Genomic DNA, 12,075 nt, shown 5'->3' with positions numbered 1-12,075 from the left:
TGATAACTCCTTACGATCTCACCAGCATGGAGAACAAAAAGGCAAACAGAATGTTAGGTTACATGGACAAAATAGCAGTATTCAAGCCTAGGTAGTTTTAGTTAGACCATGCTGGAATACTGTGTGTTATTCAGTTCACCTCACTATGAGTAAAAGAAGACACTTAAAGGAGCAGAGAAGGGCAATCAGGCTGATCCCCTGAAATGATTAGTTTTGTAATGAAACTCTCAGCTTTGTTTTAAAATGACAGACTTTTCTGGATGCGTTCACTTCTATCAACCAACGTTCTCACCACCTGCGTTTGTCCCACATTGATGCTAGTCACTCCTGCCTTTCTGCAGTCTATGGTATCATCACACGGGAGGCTGTATATCTCTTAAACCTCAGCTGACCTGCCCCTCTGCCTGTCCTTTCTCAGGTGCTGTGTGCAGTCATAGCTGGGCTCCTGCACTACCTCTTCACAGCCAGTTTTGCCTGGATGTGCCTGGAGGGAGTGCAGCTCTACCTGCTGGTGAGAAACCTGAAGGTGGTGAACTACAGCAGCAGGCAGGGGCTGCGAAGGAGGTACCTGCTGCTGGCTGGGTACGGCTCTCCTGCTCTCATCGTGGCTGTGTCTGCTGGAGTCTTTCCAGGGGGGTATGGGACCGACACATTGTGAGTATTAATCCAACCTCTTTATCTTTAACAGGTGCTGTGTGATAATGTAATAACCAAACATTATATTGTCTAAACCCCATCATTAGCATACAATTCTCACAATTGTCTTATAGTTCGCTCTTAATGTTTACAAATGGGTTTAGCATTGTTCAAAATGTGTGTGTTGAATATACAGAGACTATACAGAGAAGTGGTGTCTATTAACTTACAAGCTAGCAAACAATCTAACGTCTGGTTACACAGACCCCAATTAGTACTGATTGTGGACTACCTGACCTAAAATAACAATACAGTAGGTCGTCCAAGATGAGTGCTAATCAGGGCCTGTGAAACCAGCCGCAAATGTTATAGCTTTTTATTCTTTGACATAATAATTGTTTTTTGTTTGTAGTGCACTTGGATTTTCTTGTATAAACTGTGCTCCAGTTCCTGTTGTTGGCAACTAACCCTTATAAAAGCACAGCAGTGTAATAAAGCACAGTGAAAGCATGGCAAAGCATATTAAAAAACAGGGTAAACTATAGTAAATGCATAGTATAATGATAGGAAACCCATGGTAAAAGTGCAAAAATAAATGTTTGCAAGGGAAAGTAGTGTAGGTGTAATCATTTCTGTTATTGCGCTCCTCAGTTGCTGGCTGTGTCAGGACAGAGGATTTGCCTGGAGTTTTCTTGGTCCTGTTTGTCTCACAATCGCTGTAAGTAGATATCCATGCCGTGCTCATGATGTATGCACAATGTGACAGACAGCCTCCACATACCCACAGATTATGAGGCGCTCTATAACCCTGTGTCAGAGAATGTCCAGAGCAACTTTAATCACAACTGGACAGACAAAGAGTGGCATACAGTATGGACGTCCGCCTCCACTATTTCACACTGAAAAAATAAACAAGAAACTTGAGCCAAGAAGAAAATGAGCACCCGTCCCTGAGCCCTGCCCCTGTGCACCATCATGCTCATCCAGTGTTGAATGAAAGCTTCTCTCAAGACTCCATGTATCCTTATTTAATATTTAAACAATGGTGGTATTCACAGTACATCTGAATAGACCCCTTGAATTGAACAGACCCCTTAAATTCTGTTATTAGAATTGCTTGTTCTAGTTTTGTAAAATGAACAGGTGTTGCAGAGATTTAAACTGTACGCACCTTTGCCCCGCAGGTAAACACCATTCTCTTCATTGCAATTCTCTTTACTTTGAGATCGCAAATGTGTGTCCTCAACGTGGACGTGTCCAAAGTGAAAGACACCAGGTGAGTATCTTTGTCTACTTCTGAAGTATGCTGCTGAACTCTGATACATCATCAATATTGAACCATTTCTTTTTCGTAGAAACAAAAACCTTAAAATAGGACTCTGAGCAATACAAGGCTACACAGAGCTGGGAGATGCATGCTACTAATGTAATGGGGGCACCCTTTTATGTTCTGTAATATAGGGCCATTAGCAGATTTACTAACTACACAGGCCAACTCTAGGGTACCAACTTCCTTTTATTTTTTTCAAAAATGTAACCACTCCCCTCCCCCCCCATCCCGGGGCTAAAGGTGGTTCCCTAAAATCTCTTTTTTTCCCCTGCCTTAGACATATTACCCCTTACTTGCCACACTAAGGTACCCTACTGTAAATAGTTTTATCTATTTTTTGTACTACTCCCTCTGTAAAAGGTTGTGGAAGTCCACCATTTTCACTGTCTCGATCCGCAGAACCATATCCCTGCAACTCAGGTATGTGACAGTCACATTCACTAGAACTGCGTTCTGCTGGACTGCGTGACCCAGCGTCACATTCACTAGAGCTGCATTCTGCTGGACTGCGTGTCCCAGCGCCACCTTCACTACAACTGCATTCTGCTGGACTGCGCGACCCAGCGACACCTTCACTAGAACTGCATAAATCTGGACTATGTAACCTAGCGCACAGGAAGTGATGAAGTACCAGGAATTTTTAGCGCTGTCCTTGAAAAATATATATCTTCAGAACTAAAAGATCTACAGTACAACATCAGGGGACCAGGGATAATGTTAGTGCACCTTTAAAGTGGGCATAAATAATTGTTCTAGTCATTTGCATTGATATTATCAGTTTTTTTAAAGCCTTCGTTAGTATTATACACCCTGTGGCAGGATGACACGTGCTCTGTGATTAAGTCAATGTACACACAGTAGTTTATCTCCCAAAAGAACGTCTGTATTTATTTAAGTTACACACAAATAAAAGAAGTCGCCCCTATACCAGCAATGGTATAGGGGAAACCAATGCAGCAGGTTGCACACTCCTTAATCCACAATGCTAAGTGCACAAAAACTGTGCTCCTAGACTCACAGGGAAAGTGGTGTTTGGGTCCTGCTGTGCTGTGCAATGGGGTAGTGATCTGGGGGTACGTGCTGGCTCAGTGGTGGCAGTTCTCAAACTCCTCAATCCTCCTCTGCAACAAGACAAACACAAACAATAACAAAACAAACATGCACACGCTCCAGCTGAGAATCACGTCTCAGCGTAAGGGGCTGTACTCACGTAACTGCATTCCCTTTGTACTCCCCGTGATCAGCCTGGCACCAGGGTTTATCCAATCGCCGCCTATCCCACAGCTGACCACAATTTTGCAGCTACGTGCTTGCCCCAAAATGGCCGACTTCCAGTTACCACCTTCCGTCGAGTCCACACATCTATGGTGAAGCGTACTACCCCCCTTACACAGTGCCTTTGCTGGTCAGGAGGGATATTTACATCGCAGATTCCTTCTCTCCCATCACACACCTATATGAATAGGATGAATAGTCTCAGCTTGGTTGAAAGTTACAACAGTCTGTATTATAAAAAACTAATTCTGTGGATTTGTGTTTCTTTAGACTGCTGACTTTCAAAGCCATTGCGCACTGCTTCATCATGGGCTGTAGCTGGATCCTGGGATTCTTTCAAGGATTGGAGTTCTTCAGATTTGTGTTTGTCATTATTAACTCACTGCAGGGTCCCTTTATTTATCTGGTGCACTGTGTGCTAAACCAGCAGGTAAGAAGCCATTGTCTGCATCTACCTATGCCATGCTACTATCCAGTATTTTGCAGGGATACCCTTGAGTTGGATCACTGGTCCTGCAAGTTGCATTGACCATTATATACTGCTCTGCAATTATTACTGGGACTGATGAATAAATGCATTGGAAGTGAGGTATCTACGGGCAATTTTACCCCACCTGAACAGATAGTCTTTCCATCCCATCCCATTTCATCGGTCCGTGGTACTCCAAAAACTATCTATTAGCGACCAATGTAGAATTACTGTGTGTAAATTGTTTTTCATTATTGCCCCCAAAAATGGTTTGTGCAATGGTGACTGCCAAGACAGGAAGCACGCTGAATGGGTTTCTGCAGGGTGACTGGTAATACTGGTACACCAGTCAATACAATATCAGTCTTTTCAGTCAATGTTGTAGAAACCCATGTTCCCCAGCCGGGGACTGAACGTCACGCTGGCATATTGTTGATTCTTTTTCATTATCACCAGGTGAGAATGGAATATAGGAAATGGTTTGGATGCATCTACAAACAGAAGGACAGCTCAGAGCTTACATCTTCTGCAGTTCCAAAGGGAAACCTAACGGTGAGACATGAATACTGGCATCAGAAACACCCAAAATTGAAATATCCATGTAGTTTCTTTCAGTCTATCTCTCCATCTATCCATGGCGTAAAGACCATTATAAGCTGGTAAGAGATAGTGATGGGTTTCAGACAACACCATAGTAAAAAATCTGTAGTATTTTCTGGACTTGAACATGCCAAGAACTCTTTTGGTGTCTTCAGAAACTGTTACAGACGTTTCGGCTTCACCTGTTCAGGGTAACAAACATGATCAAGATCACCCAAAATATTCATGTTTTTCAAAACAACTTTTCAAGTATCATCCATCATAACCAATAACAGTTAATACACAATAACAATTCTAATAACATAAAACAACGTAATGAATCCACTGCTATTCCCAGAGTCACAGCAATCAAACCAGAACTCCCAACATGCTTTGCATCTGCTGTGATGATTCTGAACCCTACAGGTGAGCCAAGCTGTGAAGCTGTTCTTGTGAACCAGCCTGGCTCTCCAGTGCAGTGGTTAGACACTGCACTGTCCGTCTCCACTCTAGGACATTAGCACACTATAATACCCCAATTCTACAAGGTCCATTGTCTGACAGTATCATCTGGACTAACTCATCTTTATTTGTCTTCTTCAGGATGGAACCAACAGAGACTGAGCAATAACTGCAGCTCTAAGTTCAGAGGAGTGCATGTGCAATGGAGTAAAGTCAATAGACATCATTGTTAAAGAATGGGTGGGAAATTGCCCTTCTAAAATTTTAGGCAAAAATCTAAGAGGTTTTATATATTTCTGAAAAAATCAAACCATGTTTTTTGCCCAAATCTGCAATATTTTTTAACTTGTCTCTGTTTTGAACCAAGCTGATTTTTTAAAGGTGGTAACATAAGGTCACAGTGTGATAAGTTCCCTATCAATTATGACACAAAATGTGAATGTCTCCATTACATGCCCACCTTCATGGCACCTATCCTTTGCAGGCTTTGGGTTATTATAGGCTTTATATTTGTGGTGGAAGTTTCGTTCCCAGACCCTAAAACAGAGATTCAGGCCTTGCAGACAAAGTGGAGTAAAACAAAAGCTTTTATTAAGTCTGCAGACTGGAGTTTCAACAGAGCAACGCAGGCTCTGCAAGCAATCGCAGAGAAGCTCTCAGATCTATTTCTATCTTCTCCTTATATAGACAGTTGTTCTGAGCGTACATGACTTTTGTCACATATCTGCTAGTTAAACGCATGCAAGCATCCTGCTTCAACACCTGTAGGCAGCCAGACTAGACTTGTGGTTTATCTTGAGTTTTGTTTACCAACTTCTTCTTTTGGTTATTGATTTGTTGAGTCAGTTGCTATGGGACGTTGGTCCTTTACAAACATACTGATTCTTCCTTACATGGCTGATGCGACATCAGCTGAATATGCGAGCTCCCACAAGTCTAGTCGGCTGAAACCACAAACACATCTTTACATTTTATTTCTATATAATATCTTTAATACTTATAAAAGTCAAAACACATATTACTTGATAACTCTTTTTCTACCTATCGAATTGGCACCTCAGACATAAGAAAACAAACAGAAAGCAAAGAGTAATTTTCCCACCACATATTCTAAAGCACTAAAAATTCATTAAGACACTTTATTGTCATTGTTTTTAATATAATCAATCACAATTTTAGAGTTGAATCAACTAGTTCATTAGGGTATCAATCCAAGAGTGATGTTAATATATATCTATTTCATTATGTGTGTTTTTTTTTTTTTTAATAATTGCACACATTGTTCTGTAGGAATGTGTAAGCACTGAATGTGCTTGGACTGAAGGTTTGACCTCCTCAAATGTATACACTGCCTCTGCAGGTGGGGATGATGTAATCTAATAGAGATCAAGCTTTAAGTGATGTCTTACTTCTGTCTGCACCTAAGCTTTGCACCTGATGTGATGTTCCAATGCAAAGCCCTTCCCCTGCCCTCAAGCTGGTGTGCTTTGCAACAGTGCAAATTATAACATGGTGAAGTCTAAAATGACAGTAATATTTACAACATATACTGGTAAGAATGTCTTAACGCACACTCTGTCGTGGGTTATAATGCTTATAAAATTGTTCTGTTTATTTTGTAAAAAGAAAACAAAAAACACAGTAAGATTTTAAACTTAAAAATATTGCAACAGTGCCATATACCTTGGCTGTGGACACAACAAAGTGACTTGAAGAACTTATTACTGGTGAAGTCATTGTTCATTTATTTTTGTACAAGATAGGCACATTTATTAACTTAATTATGTTTATACTTCAGTTGATGTATTGCTTTTTCTGTAAAATAAAACTACATAAATGTAGAATAAAACTGCTTACCTACTTGTTTTTATACACATTGGTATGTAAACTTGATGTTTACATTAATGATGCTCTGCACCTTTGAATTTCAAATGCCAAGCCTTCGTTTGTTTTCACCACCAGTTAGGCTCAGACAGGGAGGCTTGTTTACTTGCTTGCTGACTGTCACTCAACACAAACAGTTTATGCATTTTAATACACACTGATGCCTGCAATTACTGTACTGTGGTTTACTTTATTACTTCCTTCACTGACTATAAAACTGGAACCAACTTGTTTTTTGTTTAGTTTTTTCATGCGCAGTCCAATGCAGCCACGCTCTACCCCAGCATTCAGTACAAAAGACCGGGGCTCTCATCGTACCCGACCAGATCGAGAGAAAAAAACATCAAAAGAAACTGATTAACATTTAATGTATATGATTTTGTTTACTTTCTGACAGTGTTAGACTAATGTATAATTAGTGCTGTATTTTCTTCACTGTAAACATTGGCTTATTTCATGGCATTTCAGTCTAAAAATAGGTATTTCAAGATATTGAATGATTAAACATAATATTTCAAAATTCATAATTCTCTAGAGTTATTATACAACAGTTGTTCCTAAATGTTGAAATGCTTACCTGAAAAACAGTAAATGCTTCATTGTAGAATATTTAGATTTTTATGTCCAAGTTTTAAAGACATTCTTTTCTCACTAGCAGTGAATTATCAAACGAAATAAAAATAAAAATAACATGCATGTGAAATGTTCCCTTCTTCTACTGGACAGAGCAATCTTTAGCAGAAATGTTTCCAATCTTTGATGCAGCTTGTGTCTTTTTTGTTTTAAGAAATTGTGCAGCTCTATGCAGTGTGTGTTCAATCATTTACCGGAAGCAAACTAAACCAGCTGCCAAGTTCCTAAAAGCAGTGTAAGCATTCATGCAGCCATTCGCCAACACATTATCTTCAGTCAGTACCAAACTGAGCGATTTGGAGAAACGGGTGTCTAACATTGAGCAAGAGAAGCAAAGTTCAGCTCTTTCAGTATTCTCCTCCATTCCTGCAGTAAACACTAGCGGCAGCTACAGTCACTTCCGGTTCTGCTCTAACCTCAGTCCCTACAGTAGAGCCTCCGGTCTACAACCTCACTACTGCAACAGCATATGGTTCCGCCTCCTTCCTTGCATTTGCCATATTCAGAGATGTGCTATGTTCAGTATACCCAAACCGCAGAGCTGAACTAGACACCTACAAATTTTACATTGTGGAGCTGTCTGTCAGATATGGAGGGACCATGTTTTTTGACTATCACAAAGCATTTTCTGCAAAAGCAGCAGCTATTAATGCCAATCCTTCTCTTCGCCACCTGTTTGGTATATACTGGGAAGGAATGTTTTATTTTGCTACTCGGTTAACTTTCGGCTGCCGCAGCAGCCTATAGATATTTGACAATATTTCAGATACTTCTAAATGCATACCATGTCCATTTCTGTTCCACCTACTTGATGATTTTCTATTGATCTCTCCTCCCTCACATCCACCAGCAGAAGCGATAACTATTCCTAAGAGTTTATTTAAAGAAGTTGGCGTCCCGCTTTCAGAAGAAAAACAATCGGCCCCCTTCATTCTCTGGAATTTCTAGGAATCATACTGGACACAGGAAAGTTCGAAGCGAGCCTCCCCGTATCTAAACTCAATCACATTTGTTTTCTTATCCAGAACTTCCAGATCAGTAAAACAATCAGGAAATGTGCACTGCTCTCTTTGCTGGGTCATTTCAACTTTGCAATTCACATTATCCCCCCAGGGGCAGACGTTTATATCTCGATTACTTGCTCTTGCATCGTCAGCATAAAACTTGGACTCCTACATCAATATTTCATCAGAAGCTATGAAATACATTAAAATGTGGTCCGCTCTTATTCAGCATTGGAACGGCCTGTCTATGTTTACGGACGCCTCATTTTTGGGTTTTGGAGGTCTCTTGAACAATCAATGGTTTTCCAGTGTATGGCCTACAGAAATCGAAAACTGCATCAAACATCCACAGCTCTTCTCAAAATTTATCCAATAGTCTCGGCAGCTCAGCTATGGGGTCATCTTTGGTCTAAGAAATCAATATTATTCTACTGCAATAACATATTTACAGACCCTGAGCAAGTCACTTAACCTCCTTGTGCTCCGTCTTTCGGGTGAGACGTAATTGTAAGTGACTCTGCAGCTGATGCATAGTTCACACACACTAGTCTCTGTAAGTCGCCTTAGATAAAGGCGTCTGCTAAATAAACAAATAATAATAATATACAGTGCATATTATCAACAAAGGTCGTTCCAGTTCCCATTATTATTATTATTATTTATTTCTTAGCAGACGCCCTTATCCAGGGCGACTTACAATCGTAAGCAAAAACATTTCAAGCGTTACAATACAAGTAATACAATAAGAGCAAGAAATACAATAACTTTTGTTCAAGCAAAGTACAAGTTTGACAAACCACAATTCAATAATACAGCAGGTAATAGTGATAGTTACATCAGGATATGATTAAATAGTGATAGTTACATCAGGATGTGATTAAATACAAAGTACTACAGGTTAAACACTTGGCAGATTACAGTATTCTAAAGTACAGGATTAAATGCAGTAAAATAGGGGGCTGATAAGAGCAAAATAAAGCACATTTACATGAAGGGCGATAGTGTCCCAGGATACAAACAGAGCAGCTCTACAGGTGCTCTTTGAAGAGGTGGGTCTTAAGGAGGCGCCGGAATGTGGTCAGGGACTGGGCAGTCCTGACATCTGTAGGAAGGTCATTCCACCACTGCGGAGCAAGGGTGGAGAAGGAGCGGGCTTTGGAGGCAGGGGAGCGTAGCGGTGGTAGAGCTAGTCTTCTAGTGCAGGCGGAGCGGAGAGGTCGAGTGGGGGTGTAGGGAGAGATGAGGGTCTGGAGGTAGCTGGGTGCAGACTGGTCAAGGCATCTGTAGGCTAGTACAAGAGTCTTGAACTGGATGCGAGCGGTGATCGGGAGCCAGTGGAGCGAGCGGAGTAGTGAAGTAGCGTGGGCGAAGCGAGGCAGAGAGAACACCAGGCGGGCAGCAGAGTTCTGGATGAGCTGGAGCGGACGGGTGGCGGACGCAGGGAGGCCAGCCAGGAGGGAGTTGCAGTAGTCTAGGCGGGAGAGTACCAGGGCCTGGACCAGGAGCTGGGTAGCATAGTTGGTGAGGAGTTGGTTCCCATCTTATCATGCAATTATTACGGCGGCTAATATGGATTTCAGTATCTAATAATTTTCTAATACAAGCGCGCCATCTACCGGGCATCTATAATAATGTAGCAGATGCTCTTTCTCGTTTAAAGATTTCCAAATTTCACCATCTGGTTCCTACAGCCCTGCCAACTCCAGCAGTGACCCCCCAGTTCAATCAGCTGATCTTCAACTAAATCCAGCTATCAACAAATTGCTTAATTCAGCGCAAGCTTACATGGCTTAAGCACTCGCTCCCTCTACCAGATCCTAGTACTCTACAGGCTGGGCTTCTTATGTAACTTTCTGTTTCCAAAGCAGGATTAATCTGACCTCCATTCAACCAGGACTGGATCATGGCTTTCATAGTACACGCAAAGGATACTTTATATCGGGCTCCAGCTACAATCTCTTCCTACGCATTTCAAAAACGGATGTATTCAGCTATCAAAAAATAAATAAAAAATTGATTATGCTCTATGCCCATATGCTTCCATGCAGAGCGCAAACCCATTTCATCGTTTGACACCCTGTTCATCAATTCAAGCCAGTCTGTTGTATCAAGGCATTGGTTCAGTTCTCATCTCTCCACTTTGGTTTCCAGAACAGGACTTCCCCTGCAATTCTAAACTCCTCATTCATTCAGAATTGGGGTAGCCACATCAGCAACAAGAGCGAAAATTAACCAGCACTTAATCAAAAATATGGGGCGCTGGACCTCATCAGCAGTTGAGCTTACATTTGTTCTTTCTGCCAGGGCCACCACAGGTTTCCCCCTAAAAAGAAAGGGGGTTTTCCCTTTCCACTGTGTAGATGGTCTACACATAGTTAGTAGGGAGCAACTTACTAACCTCTTTGTCGTGTTAAATGTTTTCTTTTCTACTTGTGTTAAATGTTTTCTCTTTTTCTTTGTTTTCTATGTGCATTGGCGGTTCTTTGTCTGTCTACACATGTAGGAGTATTTAGTGGGGAGCCAGGGGCCTTTCTTTTCGGGAGTTAGTGATTCCACTTTCTCCAACCCTTTGTTAAGCTGAGCTTCATTTACCTCTAAGAGGAGGGTTCTCCATGAGTCAGAGGGGACGTCCGGCCAAACCCCACCTTTCAGCATCACATGATCTTTTCTTCCTCTCTTTCAAGTTCTGAAGCCTCTATTTATGTGTAGGCCCCCAAGCGGTGGGACCCCTCTTCGTATGTCGGGTCTCCTCAGTGACGGTGACCCCTCTCCTGTTTGTCGGGTCTCCTCAGAGACAGTGACCCCTTTCCTGTTTGTCGGGTCTCCTCAGTGACAGTGACCCCTCTCCTGTTTGTCGGGTCTCCTCAGTGATGGTGACCCCTCTCTTGTTTGTCGGGTCTCCTAAGAGAAGGTGACCCCTCTCCAGTTTGTCGGGTCTCCTCAACGACGGAACCCCCCTGCTATATGTTTGGCCTTGGAAGAGACTGAGCCCTTCTCTTTATATGTTTTAATATTTACTAACTCCATGTTTATTCCTGTCTGGCTCGCGAGCCTCTTCTTATGTCAGGTCTCCTCAGAGGCGGTGACCCCTCTCTTGCTTGTTGGGTCTCCTCAGTGACGGAACCCCCCTTCTATGTGTTGGGCCATCGAAGAGGCAGAGCCCCTCTCTTTATATGTTTCATTTGTTACTAACTCCATGTTGTTAAATGTCACCTCGGGTGGCCTTGCTCCCGCCCCGTGAAGTGGGAAATGTGAGTGAGTAGGGTAGCCTATTGTAGACCTACTACCAGTATTTTGAAAATGTACTCTACTAAACATTTTGACTGGATGTTTTTTATATCATTAACCTGAAGTGCTGGATTTGTTTTGTATACCATAAAGATCAGAATTACTGTATCTACCCTTCTGTAGGAAACCTTGTATATATTTTATATGTAAAATATGTATATAAATATATATGCAGTCAAATAATACATAGTAAAATAGGAATAGTAAAAAGCACTCTTATGGAATGTTGGTATACAGTATATACTGTATATATATATATATATATATATATATATATATTTTCAATGGCAAAAACTTCGTTAAAGTAACGTTAAGGTTTTGTTGTCTAAAAGGTTAGGAAATTGCAAGTTTATATTTATGTTTACCGTCACACTTGACATTACATATGACATCATCAATGACATCGGCAATGACATCACTAAGCACATGACAAATTCTCCCCGAAGACTGGCCATAAGGGACATAACACTGGGAAATCATAATCCTTGTGATTGGTAACATGTTGAGTAACTGCA

At 41.4% G+C, this 12,075-nt stretch overlaps 1 protein-coding gene across 3 annotated transcripts in view; it reads left to right on the top strand.

The window, feature by feature from the left end:
• LOC117402151 (adhesion G protein-coupled receptor E2-like) overlaps positions 1-7,127 on the top strand; it is a 30,301-nt gene extending 23,174 nt beyond the window's left edge. For 2 of the 3 annotated variants that reach the window (XM_034913668.2, XM_034913667.2), the window contains 6 exons: positions 419-654; positions 1,288-1,354; positions 1,821-1,912; positions 3,512-3,671; positions 4,167-4,262; positions 4,893-7,126. In XM_034913668.2, coding sequence (XP_034769559.2) covers positions 419-654; positions 1,288-1,354; positions 1,821-1,912; positions 3,512-3,671; positions 4,167-4,262; positions 4,893-4,913 — 672 coding nt within the window. In that variant the 3' untranslated portion in view covers positions 4,914-7,126. Of the gene's footprint in view, positions 1-418; positions 655-1,287; positions 1,355-1,820; positions 1,913-3,511; positions 3,672-4,166; positions 4,263-4,892 lie in introns of all 3 variants that reach the window. The other variant, XM_034913669.2, reaches the window with a different exon arrangement.
• Positions 7,128-12,075: the final 4,948 nt, after the last annotated feature.

This window comes from Acipenser ruthenus, chromosome 34 (assembly GCF_902713425.1).
Source record: "Acipenser ruthenus chromosome 34, fAciRut3.2 maternal haplotype, whole genome shotgun sequence".
Taxonomy (NCBI): domain Eukaryota; kingdom Metazoa; phylum Chordata; class Actinopteri; order Acipenseriformes; family Acipenseridae; genus Acipenser; species Acipenser ruthenus.
This window is presented reverse-complemented; position numbering and strand designations above follow the sequence as displayed.